This window comes from Stegostoma tigrinum, chromosome 20 (genome assembly GCF_030684315.1).
Source record: "Stegostoma tigrinum isolate sSteTig4 chromosome 20, sSteTig4.hap1, whole genome shotgun sequence".
Taxonomy (NCBI): Eukaryota; Metazoa; Chordata; class Chondrichthyes; order Orectolobiformes; family Stegostomatidae; genus Stegostoma; species Stegostoma tigrinum.
In genome coordinates, this window is record NC_081373.1 from 13,716,995 (window position 1) to 13,732,971 (window position 15,977).

Sequence of the window (15,977 nt, forward strand, 5' to 3'; positions counted from 1 at the left end):
CCTGATGCTGGATATGCAGGATTACCTTGCATTTGCGGGGAATCCTTAGAATCCTCCATTAAGAAAAAAGCAAAAACTGTAAGATTGAAATATACCAGCATTTCTGTACACCTCACACACCATCAGGATATCCCATTGTGTTTTACATCCAGGATAACAGCTCTTCAAACAGATGTTGCAGTTGCGAAGTTGGAAAATTGACAGCCAGTTTGTACACAGCCAGATCCCACTAACAGCAACGTGATCAGTTCCTGTAAATTGCCTGAGGGCTACACCTTCGCCATGTGCACAGGTCACAATTCTCTAGCTCCCCTTTGAAAGGCAGCCTGGCCTGCTGTGTTCCTCCAGCTCCGCACTGTGTTATCTCTGACTCCAGCATCTGCAGTTCTTACTATCGCTGTCTAACTTGCTTTATGTTTCTAAAGTTTAGAAACAGGTTATTGGCTCCTATTACTGCAGAAGAGAAATGCGATGTGGTGGTTATTACAGTGGACAATGGCCTAGTGGTATTATCACTGGACTGTTAATCCAGAGACACTGATAGCATCCCGGGGACCCGGGTTTGAATCCTGCCACAGCAGATGGTGGAATTTGAATTCAACCTTTTAAAAAATCTAGAATTATGAGTCCAATGATGATTGTCAGGAAAATCCCATCTGGTTCACTAATGTCCTTTAGGGAAGGAAACTGCCATCCTTACTTTGTCTGACCGAAATGCAATTTCAGACCAACAGCAATGTAGTTGACTCTTAACTGCCCTCTGGGTAATTAGGGATGGGCAATAAATGCTGCCTATCCAGCAGTGCCCTCATCCTGTGAATGAATAGAAAAAACCTACTGTGGGTATTATATTGCCCACCTGTGGGCTGATGGGGTCTTGGCTTAGGAGTTCATCTAAAATGCAGCACTCCTTCACTGAAGTGTCCTGTTAGTGTTAGAAATCCATTAGCACAGACACCAGTGAAATCACAGAAGTGGTGCAGTGCAGATGGAGACCATTTGGCCCATCGGTGGCACCAACTCTCCAAACGAGCACCAAGACTTGGCATTCCCTTTCTTTTCAATCCCTCACGCTCTTGCACATTGTTTTATTTAAACAATAAGCTAATGCCCTCTTGAATGCCTCATATGAATCAGCCTCCACCACACTTCCTTTCAGAAATTATTTTAAGTGTTCTGCTTCTTTTCTCTTAATCCTAACTTCTCTTAATTTCTCTCCCTTTGTACGATTTACTGAAATAAATCAAATACATGTTTCCTGGTATTCACTTCCTTGTTTAGAATTCGTGTGTCTCAGTGAAAATTCTTCAGTCTAATTGATGGATTGTTCAATCCTCCGTTCATGCATGCCACTAAAGGACTGGATCAGTTTGAGTAGGCCATCTATTGACCCCCTTCTCAGTTACGGATGAACACATAGGTGTCGATCTTGGTAATGACACTCACCTCCAATGGATGAATAAAAAAAAAATTGTGTTACTGAAGGATTGGACTGTGGAGTAGGTACAGATTTAACTCCTACCGTAGAGAGGGATAACAAGAGTGTGCTGGGGCATTGAGTGCAGAGAGAAAAATGCAGAAACCTCTGGAAACAGAAATTCAGACAGCGAAGGAGAAAAAACGTGTGCTGCTGAAATTCTTGATTTATGTCAGACTCACAGAATGATTCAGCACAGAAGGAGGCTATTTGGCACATTCGAAAGAGCTCTCCAATTAGTCCTACTCCCCTGCTTTTTTTTTTCCCTAGTGCCTTCTAAATTCTCCCTTTTCCAGCATTTACCCTTTTTGAAAGTCCTAATTGAATCTGTTTTCACTGCCTGAACAGGCAGGATGCCAGATCAGAACAATTGGTTGTGCTAACATATTTCTCCTGATCGCCTCCTTTTTCCAACGATTACATACCTGTGGTCACTGATCACTGATCCTCTTACCTGTGCAAACATTTTCTCCCTGTCAAATATCAGGAAAAACCCATCTGGTCCACTAATGTCCTTTAGAGAAGGAAACTGCCATCCTTACCTGGTCTGGCCTATTTGTGGCTCCAGACCCTCAGCAATGTGGTTGACTCATAACTGTTCTCTGGGTAATTAGGGATGGGCAATAAATGCTGCCAGGCCAGCGAAACCCTCAATCTGTGAACAAGTAAAAGAAAATCTACTGTGGGTATCACATTGCCCACCTGCGGGATCATGGGGTCAAAATGATCAGTTCAAGACTGGGAATGCATAAGGCACTGTGGGCTATCAGTAACAGCAGCAGAATTGTATTTAACCACAATCTGTAACCTCATAGTCTGGCATATCTCCCGCTCCCCCATTACCATCAGGCCAGGGATCAATCCTGGCTCAGTGAAGACTGTATACCAGGGGCAGCACCATAAATACCTATAAATGAGCTGTTAACCTGGTGAAGCTACAACACAGGACGCTGTGCATTCCAAACAGAGCAAGCAGATGGATGAGACAGAAGTAAGTTGTCGCATCAACAGATCAGATCTAAGCTCTGCAGTCTGGCCACATGTGAATGGTGATGGACAATGAGCAACTAATAGGAAAAGGAGACTCCAAAAATGTCCCCATGCTGAACAATGGGGACATCAAGCACATCACAGCAAAACACAAAGTCACAGTTCACATCCATCTCAGCCTCCTCCTCAGGTCTGCAGCATCACGCATGCAGTCAAAATGATTCACCCCACGTTATATCAAGAAATGGCTGGAGGCACTGTCACTGCAAAGGATGCAGGCCCTGACAACATTCTGTCATTGGTACAGAAGACTTGTGCTCCAGAATTTGCCATGCCTCTAGCCAAGCTGTTTAGTACGGCTATAACAACAGCATCGATGTGAGAATGTGGAATATTGCCCAGGTATGTCCTACACACAAAAGGCAGGTTAACTCTGACCTGGTATTTTAATGTCCCATCAGTTCCCTCTTGATCATTAGTGATGGAAGAGGTCATCGACAGTTCTATCAAGCAGTACTTGCTGAGCAAATGCCTGATCACTGACACACAGTAGTGGGGTCGGGGAGAGGGTTCAGGAGGCTGGGGGAAGGGTTAAAGAGGAGATAGCTTTTGATGGGGGGAGGTGCATATGCCTCTGATGGAAACAGGGGATCTGCAAAGGCAGTCACCTCTGCTCTAGTTCATAATAAGCTTTTATTCAAAATCAGCCCTTGAAGCTGAACCCATGAAGATTCCTACATGCTAAGGGCCCCTGAATGAAATGCTGACCCTCCTTTGAGCATGAATTGACCACAAATGTAACACCCATCAGCAACTCCTTGTCCCAGCAACAAAGCAGGGAACCTGCCTAATCCTACACCAAGGATTCATTACTTCTTCACACAATTGTTTTGGAGGAATTAGGAGACGTTGTTCTCCAGAACTTCCATTCAGTCAGAGTTCACAGTTCTGTTTCTGGCCCAGCATCTTCCCCCCGCTATCACCCACACCCCCAAAAGCTCAGTGGGCCTCACACTGCCTGGGACCCAGTACACCCTGACCCCCACCAACTCAAGCTCAACAGTTCCACTCCAACCCTCAGACTCTTTGTAATGCAGAAGGAGGCCATTCAGTGTCTACAAATGAGCACCATGACTTTTCACACAATCACTACAGTGTGGAAACAGGCCATTTGGCCCAACAAGTTCACACCGAATCTCGGAAGATCATCCCACGCAGAATCATGCCCTTATGCTATCTCTGTAACTGTGAATTTCTGATGCTAATCCTCCTCGCCTACACATCTTTGGAGGAAACTGGAGCACCCAGTAGAAAGCCACACAGACATGGGGAGAACGTGCAAATTCCAGACAGACAGTCACCCGAGGGTGGAATAGAATCAGTCCCTGGCGCTGTGAGGCAGCAGAGCTAACCCCTGAGCCACGATGCTGCCCAAATTAGTGCCATTGTCTTGACTTTACCCCATACGCCTGCAAATTGTTCATATTTAAATAATGATCCAACAACCCTTTGAATCCCTTAATTGAACCTGCCTCGACCATACTTCCAACCAGTGCATTCCCTAACCACTCACTCTGTGTATTACTTACTGTAAGGTTTTTCTTACCTCTTATTGGCTTCATTTGCAAATTATTTTAAATCTGGCCCTTGATCCTTTCACATGCAGTAACAGCTTCTCCCTATCTACTCTGAGCAAACTGTGCATCATTTATAAAACTTCTACCAAATCTCCTCAAACTTCTTCTCCCTTAGGAGAACATTCCCACCCTCTTCAATCTATCCTCTGAGGTAAAGTTCCTCGTCCCTGCACTTTCTCCAATGCATCCCATCTTTCCTATAATGTGGTACCCACACCTGTACACAGTACTCCAGCTGAGTCCTATTTCTACAAGCTTAACATCAGCTCCCTGTTCTTGTACTCTATTCCTCTATTAATAAAGCCGAGGACATTGTACGCTTCATTAACTGCTCTCTCCACTTGTTCTGCCACCTTCAATGATCTGTGTACAAATATAAATTCAGGTCCCTCTGCTCTTGTGCAATGGTTTAGACTAGTATGCCCAATTTTATATTGACGTTTGATGTTCTTCTGACTAAAGTGCACCACCTCGCTCTTCTCTGCATTGAAACCCATCAGCTACCTATCCATGCACTCCACCAACTAGTCTATGTTCCTTTAGAGTTTTACACTGACCATCTCACAGTTTATAATGCTCCCAAGTTTCATATCATCTGCAAACTTGGAAATTGTCCCCTGTACACCAAGATCTAGACCCTTAGTATGTATCAGGAAAAGCAAGAATCCCTTTACTGACCTCTGTGGAACTCCACTGCAAACTTTCCTCCATCCCAATCAAATATCCATTGACCATTACTCTCTGTTACCTAGCACTCCGCCAATTTTGTATTCATATTGATGCTGTCCCTTTTATTCCATAAGCTGTCACTTTCAGCAAGGTCTGTTGTTTGGCTCTGTACCAAACACCTTCTGGAAGTCCATGTGCACCATGATAACAGCATTAACGAGTTTCTGTTACTGCTTCAAAAAACTCCTGCAAGTTAATTAAACACGATTTCCCCTTTAGAAATCCACGGCTCTTCTTAAACAAGCCATCTTTTTCCGTATGACTATCTATAATTCTATCCTGAATAATTATGTCTCAAAGTTTCCCTGCTAGTAAGGTTAAACTGACTGGTCCATAGTTCCTGGGATTATCCTTCCTACCTATTTTGATGAAGGATATAATATTTGCAATTTGTCATTTTTTTGGTCCCTCCCCAGAGTCTAGGGAAGACTGAAAGATTGTGGTCAGTGCCCCTGAAATTTCCATTTTCATTTCCTTCAATATCCTTGGATCTATCTCATCTGGGCCTAGTGCCTTGCCAACTCTAAATACCAACCGTGTCCCATGGCCCCTCCTAATTGATTTTGTACACTTCTAATGACTGAGTTCCCTTCCCTGTGACCATGGCCTGAAATGCATCTGCCTTCTTGGTAAATACAGAACCAAGTTCAATGGTGTCACCTCCAACCCGAGCATAGAGAGACCCCGAGAGCCCTGATTATTGTTCCCTTATAACCCTATGCATCAGGCTCTGAGTCTTAGTGACAGTACACAATCTCTATGTGTGGGGGAGCTTTCTGTCAAGTACTTTCTTTGAAAAACCATCACATTAAAGGTCTTTTGGAATCGACTTGACCCCTGTACTTGTGCCTGGTTGACTCAGTTCTACACAAGAGTGATCAGCTCAGAATCTCTGCTGAGAACATAGCGTCCGGCAAGAATCATTGCCATTCCAAAACCCAGAAAACTCTTCACACTGGTAGCCAGCTACTGACCAGTTTCAATTATTTCTGTATCCTTTAAGGCCTTTAAACATCTCATGCCATAGCACGTCTCTGGGAGTAGAGACCATCTCCAGTGTTGACCAGTCCTGACTCCCATAGGACTAATTGGGTTATGGTACTTAGACCAACTGCAGTGAAAATGCCTTCCAAAAGAGCTGAAAGACAGGTGCAGTGCTAGTGGACCTCCCAGCTGTCTATGGTACACTATGGCATACCAGCAACAAGCTGGAGAGCATTGGGACAGTTGTCAAGCCTCTTCTGCATGACAGATGGTTTATATAGTGCCTCGGATGAGGGGAAGGTACCAGGAGAAGATTGGCCAGTGGACTGCCATAGGCCTCAACGCAAGTCCCAATACTGCTCAACAATTGACCTGTCAAAGCCCATGGCCTGCAAACTCATCTACTCTTGATGCGATGCTCCATCTATCTGTGCACTGGACCAGATCCTTAATGGCGATGTTACAAAGTTAATGGCTGACTGCAGTACATGGTATCTCCCAGTGACTGCCTGAAAAACCATAGCCAGTGTATTTCACCTCCACAATGCCAATGCTAGAAACAGAATTGTCAGTAAATGGTATCTCCCAGTGACTGCCTGAAAAACCATAGCCAGTGTATTTCACCTCCACAATGCCAATGCTAGAAACAGAATTGTCCATCTTTGTGTGGTCAGGGAGTAAAACGTGATCCAATCCGACATTCACTGGAGAAATTCTAAACAGGACTTTGTCCTTCCAGGAATATGTGAAGGAAACAGTAGCAAATGTCGAAACCAGAAAGAAAATTGTTGGATCAACATGGAGCACTGCTGTGACCACACGCATACTTCAATGCTTAGAGTCATACATAGAGATGTACAGCATGGAAATTGACCCTTTGATCCAACTCATCCATGCTGACCAGACATCTTAAATTAATCTAGCACCATTTGCCAGCATTTTGTCCATATCCCTCTAAACCCTTCCCATTCATATGCCCATCCAGAAGCCTTTTAAATGTTGCAATTGTACCGGCCTCCACTATCTCCTCTGCTAGCTCATTCCATAAATGCCCCACCCTCTGTGTGAAAAAGTTGTCCGTTGGGTCCCTTTTAAATCTTTCCCCTGTCACCTTAAACCTATACCCTCTAGTTTTGGACTCCCCTAATCTGGGGAAAAGACCTTGGCTGTTAACCCTGTATGAGGTCAATCCTCAGCTTTCGATGCTCCTGGGACATTAGCCCCAGTCTATTCAGCCTCTCCCTATAGCTCAAATCCAGACTGTACAGCTGAGTATTGCACACCTCTCCATCAGAGGTTATCATGCACACATCTTTTTGATATCCCTTCCAGTCTTCCAGTCCTCGCAAACATCAACAGCCCCCCTCACCCCTGCCAACTTCTGCATACAAACAGAAACATGCAATCCAGCCAAATGACTAAGCTATGCTGCCCCTTTTTTACCCAGTCCATGTTCAGTTGTCACTTACTATCTACTTTCCATCTCACTGCCCCACGTGGAACAATCTTCCTGAGCAAGACTCTACCAGCTGATATCCTTCGGATCAACCAATAGGAAACACGGGAAGCCACTCTCAACTTCCTCATAACAAATCCCCACCTGTCAGGCTTTGAACTACCACCACGAGTGTGGTTCTTGGTAAACAGTCTCAGGATAAGTTCACAGGTCCTGAGCAGCCACCCTCTACTGTTGGAGCCTCAGTATAAACACCTTATACAGTTTGTGGAGAGTCAGAAATAATCCTTCACATTACTGTAAGAGTGTCCTCTCAACAAAGTGAGTGCTGAACAAATCACCTCGAACTCAGCAAATGAAGAGGCTATCATTTGGCTCCAGAGACTTGTACTCATTAAATAAAGTAAATACTCACCCTCTTACTTCTCCATTCAACATTGTAATTTGTGTCGGCGAAATTTGAGTTGTGTCATTGCAATGAATAACTTGATGATTAAAATATATCCTCTTCATCTCCTCCACCAACCGTTCCATTCCACTTATATTGACAAGAGCCTCCTTTGGTGACAAATTCACCTGCCAGTTCTAGTGTAAAAGAGATTCTAAACTTTGGGCATCCTGTTTATTATCTAGTGTTTGGTAATATTTCCCTCAAGAACCTGATGAACTTGCTAAGAAGAAGTCCAAGTGTATGATTTCATTAGAAAGGCAGTTATCTGTAAGTGATCTCTGTCCATAGTTTCATTTGCAATGCATCAATGCTTTGGTCATAACAGAGGACAAAGAGTTCAGCACAGAAACATGAATGAATGGTCTTCATTGACGTTGCATAGTAAGTTTGAATTTTAAGGACAATACCTGAGACCATCTTTCCCAGGATGTGCTTCCACTAATGCGTTCTCCTGGGAGACCTGGTGTATGTAATTTGAACTCTCAACAAGCAAAACAGCATGGCCCCTCTGAACCTGAACTCTTTCTAATGATCAGTGGCTTGATGTTCCTCTAAGACAAACCCTTGTCATACTGTAAATTTAAATTAGATATTCGATTCTTGCCCAGCTCAGTACAATAGCTGATTATAGAAGAACATTGTGACAGATTGGGACATCACAAAATCACACTGTCTGCAGGTACTGTGCTCCCATCATTCAATTCCTTGGTTTCTTTTAAATTCTGCCTTTCACTTTGATAAATAGGTTTGAGAGGGTAAATAGTGAAAAATTGATTCCATTGACTGGTGAATTGGAACCATGAGAGCACGTACTAAGGGACAAGCAGGTAAGAATGAATGAGGAATTTAACAATCACTCAGTGGTTTACTAGAACATGGAATCCTTTTCAAGTGGCTATGAAAGCTGTAAAGTCATCTAAATGGGAACTACTGAAATTTTGTAACAATTTTTGGAAAGGATCAGGAGAAAATGCAAAGAAAGACATTTAAAGTAGTTAGATATAACTGAAGAGCTAGTATTTAATATGATGGATTGAATGGCTCCCTCCTACAGTGCTCCTCTCCTGAATATGTGCATGCATGCGAGTTTTGAAAGTTAGATTACCACCTTAATTTGCTTTAAGAACAAACCATCATTATCTTTAGAAGCACAAATTAGATCATTAACCTGAATAAATAAATATAGGCAATGCTGAAAATGCTCAGCAGATCATGCAGGATCTGTGCAGAGAGCAAAGACTGAATGTTTCTGCAGTTCTGGTAAGATGTCATTAACCAGAAATGCTGATTCTTTCTCTGTACAGATGCTACCTGCCCTGCTGGACTTTACAACATTGTCTTTTTATTTCAGATTTTCAACATCTCTAGCACTTTGATTCTGCATTAGCTTAATGCCTCTTTCACCTTGCTTCTCCCACATCCTTCGATCCCATGCACCGTCATGCCTTATTTCTCATTCCTCTTTGGCTCTCTCCATTTCTTTCAATCCCAAATACCTTTTCCCCATTTCTCTGATCCTACCCAGCCAAGTCCTCCTTATTCCTCTGAATCTCGCACACCTTCTCCCCAAATCTCACATCCCACACTTACTCCCTTCATGTACCTCAATCCCACAAAGCTTCTCAACATATCCCTTAATCCCACCACAATATCTCTAGATCCCTCAGTCTCTCCACAGTCTCCTCATATCACTCAATCTCACACAGTGTATCTCTATTTATTTAAATCCCACCTGCCCATTTTCTCTGAATGAAACATCCCCTCCAATTTCATGTTTTACCTCTGTTTTCAGCTACTTTTCTGGGAATTCAAATAACACTGATGTTGTCACTTTAAACTTTCCTCTTTCATACCGAAAAGTGCTAAACAGTCATCATTTTATAAAGCTCCAATTTTCAGAATTATATTGGATATTACAAAGTGCTCTCTGAAAAGCAGTAAAATCCTTCAGTGAAGAAGTGGCCTGAATGGTATGCAGTATTCTAAAGGGTTCTGACCCACCTTCAGTGTTTCTTTAGTATTAAATTAGTTTAATCACCCATCAGGTGATGCATTGTGATACTGTACTCGACAATTGGTTCGGAGAAATCAGAATGCACATCAATTCGATTCATGCCATTGTTTGGCACACTCCTGCCTCTGAATTAGAATGTGCAATTCCTAAACCGGAGATCTGAGCATATCATCTCACTGTCACTGCTAATGCAGTGCTGAGGGAGTACCACCCTGTCAGAGGCACGCTTTTCCAGACAGAATGATTAACCATGCCTCTGATCCCCTCTTAGGTGCATGTGAAAGGTCCCACGGCACTGTCTGAAGGAGGGTATCTCCTGGGTGTGAGTGTTTTGAATCTTTGAAACTCTTTTCCTCAAAAAGATGATGGAAGCAGAGTCTCTAAACATTTTTAAGACAGCAGAGATAAGTTCTTGCTTAGGATGGGGTTGAAAAGTTACTGGAGCTAGTTGGGAATGTCGATTTGAGGTTAAAATTGGACCAGCCACAAGCTTATGGAACAATAGAACAGGCTGAAGAAGCTAAGTAGCCTACTCCTGATCCTAATTCATACACTTGTATGTGTTTCAGTTAGTATTTTTATCATTTTCATCCAGCGCTTACTAAAACACAATATCTAAATATTGTCAAAATTCTGTGGAAGCTTGCTGTGCACAGGTTAGCAGTCACACTCACTAAATGTATGAATTAAGCTACACAAAGTATTCCTTTGGCTGTAAACCATTTTGAAATACCCTGAGGTTGTAAATATTGCTATTTAAATGCAAGCTTTTCTTTCTTTCTGTCATGAGTAACCTGCCCCCAGGAGGTACAGTTGATGGTTCCACAACACTTTCTGCTCCTCAGCCTATGTTCCTTCAAGTCAGTGTTTTGGTGGCTCCTAATAGAGTTTCATCAAACAACAGGGGGAAGGGGGGAGCTGATGGCATAGTTGTTAAGTCTGTGCATCAGTAAATGAGTATGCCAGGCAAATGCTCTGAGGACCTGCGTTTGAGTCTCACCATGGCAGATGGTGAAATTTGTATTCATTAAAACAGAATATCTGGAATTAAAATTGGCCCAATAGCAACTATGTAATCACTTCCGATTAAAAAGGATGGCACGGTGGCTCAGTGGTTAGCACTGCTGCCTCACAGCGTCAGGGACCTGGGTTTGATTCTGCCCTCGGGCAACTTTGTAAAGTTCGCACATCCTCCCTATGTCTGCGTGGGTTTCCTCCAGGTGCCCAAGTTTCCTCCCACGGCCCAAAGATGTGCAGGCTAGATGGACTGGCCATGATAAATTGCCCATGATGCGCAGGCTAGAGGATTAGTGATGAGAAATGCAGGGCTACAGGGACAGGGTAGGAGTCTGGGGGGGATGCACTTAAGAGGGTCGGTGTGGACTCGATAGGCCAAATGTTTTCACATTGTAGGGATTCTATAATTAGACTAGTTCACTAATTCCTTTCAGGGAAGTAAATCTGTCAGCCTTACCTGGTCTGGTCTGCATGTGATTCCAGACCGAGAGCAATGTGGCTGACTCTTAACTGCCCTCTGGGCAATTAGAAATGGCCAATGACTAGTCAGCTATGCACAAATCTCACAAACAAATAAAAATAAATTCTTAATTATTGCTGCAATTCCCGTGTGGCCACATGTCTCAGGACAAATCATTGCCATTCAATCTCACAGTTTGCAATCTCACTCTGACTTTGTATGTTCTCCCTACCTGAGCATGGGTTTTAATGACAACGATATAGTGTTGAAGGAAGGGTAAAAATAGATACAGAGTCAAGAGAAAGCCATTCATTTTAGTGTCCCCATACTGACTCTCTGGCGGAGCAATTCAGGCACTCCTACTCGCCCACCATTACCCTGTAGCCCTGAAAAGCATTTCTCTCAGGTGCTTGTCACACTCTATTTTGTAAACCACAGTTGAAACTGCCTCCACCACACACCCAGGCAGCATGTTCACGGCCCTATCCATTCACAGCATAAAAAAGGTGCTTCCTCAAGTCACGGCTGGGTTCTTTTGCAGTGGATCAAAAGCTCCTCTATCACTACTTTATAGTCACAGCACCATGCTGGGATTCTCAAGAAGGTGAATGCCCTGGGAACTTGGGAGTCACGGCTGATACAACCAGCAGTGTTGTATGTAGACAGCACGAAGTGTGCACTGGAAGGGGTAATGGAGGATTAGCAGGGACAATGAATACAATAGCATCAATGAGAGGGTGCAATGAAGACTCAATGATTTGATCATTTCACTCTCCCTGCGGGTTTGTAAAGCAAGTTGAAAGATCAATTCTCCCTTGAAGTCATGGTGGCTCCATCAAAGACATACTTAAAGCAGAGGGGCGATGTAGACAGTTGCTGCGGTTCAGTACATTAATCCTTTAAACAGTATTTAAGGATTAAATTGTGAGGTTGCATGCAATAGGCTAGTCACATGAATATTTCATGTTGTGTAAAAGCAAGTGCTGTATCACACAGTGCCTGTCTCATCATCGCGACCTCTTTTAAGCCAAGCATTTTTAAACAGCCCCCTAATGTTTAATGTTATGCCTCGGCTGACAACAATTTTTCTTCTGGCGTAGCCGACCAGAGTTTAGGCAAGATCAGGGCCTGAGCTAATAATGTAGGTTGACTGGCCATTACAGTGCCAAGAGCATTGATTAAGTTGCTCTTCTCTCGACGAGGCTCTTCAAAGTAACAGGTCCCCTGGCTCAAGTTCAACCAAGGCTCTCAGAATCATGAAGAGAAATAAATAAAAACGGTGTTCCCAGCCAAGAATGCACCATCAACATGAACAAAACTGGTTAAATAGATGATTAGCTTTACGATGGTTTATGAGACCTTAATGTGCAAAAGGATTAACTAACACATCTACCTACACATTAACAGCAGTCCACATCAAAAGAAATCCATTGGATGCATAATCTTTTGATTTGTGGCCCTGCATAAATGCACCTGCTGTTTGTAGGCACATGCAAAAGCCATGAGGCCATGGCAGAAGAAGCACGGGCAACTTTTACGGTTGCGGTGGTGGTGGTGGTGGGGGGGTTGGGAGTGGTTGGGGGTGGTAAAACAGTTCCAGGGTCACTTAATCCCTTCTCTGTTCGAGGTTATCACCAAATCACATCAAGAAAACTGTTTCCAGTTTGGATTCTCCCACGTGGTTAGCATCAGTGGGTTTCAGTAGACAAGTATCTACTCGCTGAGATTCATAAAAAGGGGATGGAGAAGGTTGGGGATTTCTGACTCCCCAGAAACAGGTAACTGAACACCAGTACTACAGGAAGAATTCCGATCTTATATATTGTCTCTATACCTTTCTTCATTACACTCTGCTAATTTGCAAAAAGAATAAGGTTCTACGGTTCTACGGTATTTAATGAGGGGCTTTAAAATAATGAAAGGATTAGATTCAGTTCAAAGGGAAAATCTATTCAAACCCTTAGGGAAAGCTTAGAGCCAGGTTAAGTACAGCAATGTTACAATGACTAGATGATCAGTTGTAGTGATATTAGTTGCAGGATAAATATTCGGATGGCAGAAAGAATTCCCAGGAGAATTTCTATATCTAAGCTGAAGCGGTAGAAGACACGTTGTCATCCAAAAGATGGCATCTCTGACAGTGCAGCATTCCCTCAGTAGCGCAAATGAACAGGTTGTTATATTAATGGCTGGCTTGCAATGCAGGGACACCACCAGCAGGGGGTTCAATTCTTTCATTGACTGAGGTTACATCGAAAGACTCTCTGCTCAAGCAGTCCCAGGGCTGGTGACCCTCAGGTTAAACCATCAGCAGTTGTCACTCTCTAATGAGAGAGCAGTCCTGTGTTCTGATAGGTCTATGGCTGCACCTAGACTGGAATTATGCTCAGGCCCAGTACTTCTGGGGGTTTGAACCCAATTCCAGTTTACATAAAAGATTAATTGAACACATGATGCTGCCGCCAACTCTTGGTAAATAGATGTTGGTCTCCCGGAACTTATTCATTCACTCAACACTACAAAATGTTGTGAGAATAATTGAACATGGGATTAACAGGGCAAAACCCGACGTTCCTTTCAACTGATACACACACACTGCACCGATCAGCAATTTACCTCTCAGCCAGTACTGGATTTCCACAATATAACCCCCCAAGCCCTTCCCAGCTTTAAACACCTTTTCGGTTTTGAATACATACAGGGCAATATCAGGCAGGTTACCTTCGCAAAAACAAAATCTATTCCATTGAGTGTGACTGAAGGAGAAACGAGTGTTGCCAACTCTAGTTGGTTGTAGTCCTGGAGATTTTATCACGTGATCTCTCACCAGCTACTATCCCATCCAATTAAACAGCTTCCCCCCCCATTCCCAATTTTTTTTAAAAACAAAACAAAAGAGTTAAACAAAAGAGACTTATGTTTTCAAGTCACTGCTGATTATTTCCGCTCCCAGTTTATGGTTTAAAGAAACACATCCCTGTCCTGGAAATTAATCCTTTAATCCTGGTGACTCCAGATCAGCCCTGCGTATCCAGAGGTAATGTTGCCTTGGTATGGTACTCTACAGCCTGGCAGCTGAGGTGATACCTACATCCTAATGTGAACCACGGCACCGTATCGTTCGTTGGCATTAACGGGATGGGAATAAAAAGCTTTGCAGCTATTCCATTGCACATCCCAAATCTCTAGGATCCAGCCCCAGCCCGCAGCCCCACCGACCCATCAAATCCCCGACAAAAATCGAATCTTTCCGAATCCCAACTCGAACTCTTAGGGAACACAGACAAGCTCTGACAAGTGTTCTGTTCAAATCAAGGCGCAATAATGACTAATGGTCCAATTTGAATTTACTATAAACCTAGGACAGCAAATAAACAAGAGAGAGAGAAATTATCCAAACAACTACACGAGGAAAGGACAAGGGAGCAAGACTCTGGACTAGGATCCAGCATGCAATCATTCCAAGATGCATCTCAAACAATTCCAAAATTCAGGCAGAAAGCAGAGCCGTTACATCCTAACCATCGTGTGTGCGTGTATGGTTTATTTTCTGTTCGTGGTGTCTGACCCTACCTGCCAGCTGATCATATCCATCCATGCCCCTCTGCTCCGGGCTCGAGACACCACACTTCTTGCTTTTCCCTTTCATGATCCCGTCACTTCAGGAGACATTGAGGAGGAGGAGGAGGAAGCGGGGTTGGGGGGGTGAGGGGAAGCGAAATTGAGAAATAACAAGTCAATATTTTGGGGAGACAAACAGGGAGAAAGAGATATAGTGAGATGTAAAGCTGCTGATTTATTACCTTCCAGTGATGATCCCTCCGGATGGAGAATTTAATGTTTGCTGGGGATAGACTGGTTTCAAAACGAAACCAATGTCCAGGGTCGCTTGGCTGAATGGAAGTGCTATCGCAGCTGGACTATTTCCTGGGGCTCCTCTCCCCGCAAAACCCCCCTTCTTCTGTCTCCAGGTACGATAGATCCTGACTGGTGTCTCTTGGAGTTACTGAGCCCTGCTCCTCACAACACAGACTGTGTCTGTTCCAGCTTTCTCCCACCCTCACCCTGCAAGATGCTCGCTCAGCTCCGGCAAAGCCAGAGGCTTTTTTTTATTTTGCGATTCTCTGTTTAGAATTGCTGCTGAATCTTTCATTCAAAATAGACGTTTGTGGCAAAAGAAAAGACATTGCCAAATTCCTGGTTTGCCCGTCCCGAAGCGTCACTAAGTCCCTGCTGCACAATATCTGTGAGTGTTTTAATTCTACGATCGTTGCGTTCTTTAACAGCTTTCGCCTATTGATCACACACACCCGTCACGGTTGTTCTGTGGAAGAAGCTCTCCCTGTTTATTTGACAGCTCGTGACTCTGTCTTAGGATTGCTGGACAACTAAATGAACACCCGGGCGGTGTAACGTGTGGCAAATTCACCCATAGACATGATAGAGAGAAAGAAATAATCACATACTGGGGCAGGGAGAGTGTGTGAGAGACACGCAGCAGGGAGAGAATCTGGGTTCAGGCAGAAAGAGGGAGAGAGACTGTGCTGAAGACGGGCTAAGAAACATGCAAATAGCAGGTTCATAAACAAACAGTTAAAGTCTGTCTATGTAAACAATGCCAGACAGCAGGAAAGGCAAAGGGAGTACTGACAGAGCTAGTGGTGAGAAAGAAGCACAGCGAACAACACAAAAAGCACAGTGTTACAGTGAAGGATAAGAGTTGAAACACAATTATAGCAAAGAGCAGGAGTTTCCAAACCAC

At 43.6% G+C, this 15,977-nt stretch overlaps 1 protein-coding gene across 2 annotated transcripts in view; it reads right to left on the minus strand.

Annotated features, from left to right (window-relative positions):
• LOC125461813 (Kv channel-interacting protein 2) overlaps nt 1–15,625 on the minus strand; it is a 320,168-nt gene extending 304,543 nt beyond the window's left edge. Inside the window, exons 1-2 of one of the 2 annotated variants that reach the window (XM_048551046.2) lie at nt 15,019–15,625; nt 14,789–14,874 (exon numbers count right to left, since the gene is read on the minus strand). In XM_048551046.2, the coding sequence (XP_048407003.1) occupies nt 14,789–14,864 (76 nt within the window). In that variant the 5' untranslated portion in view covers nt 14,865–14,874; nt 15,019–15,625. The remainder of the gene's footprint in view (nt 1–14,788; nt 14,875–15,018) is intronic. The other variant, XM_048551052.2, reaches the window with a different exon arrangement.
• Nucleotides 15,626–15,977: the final 352 nt, after the last annotated feature.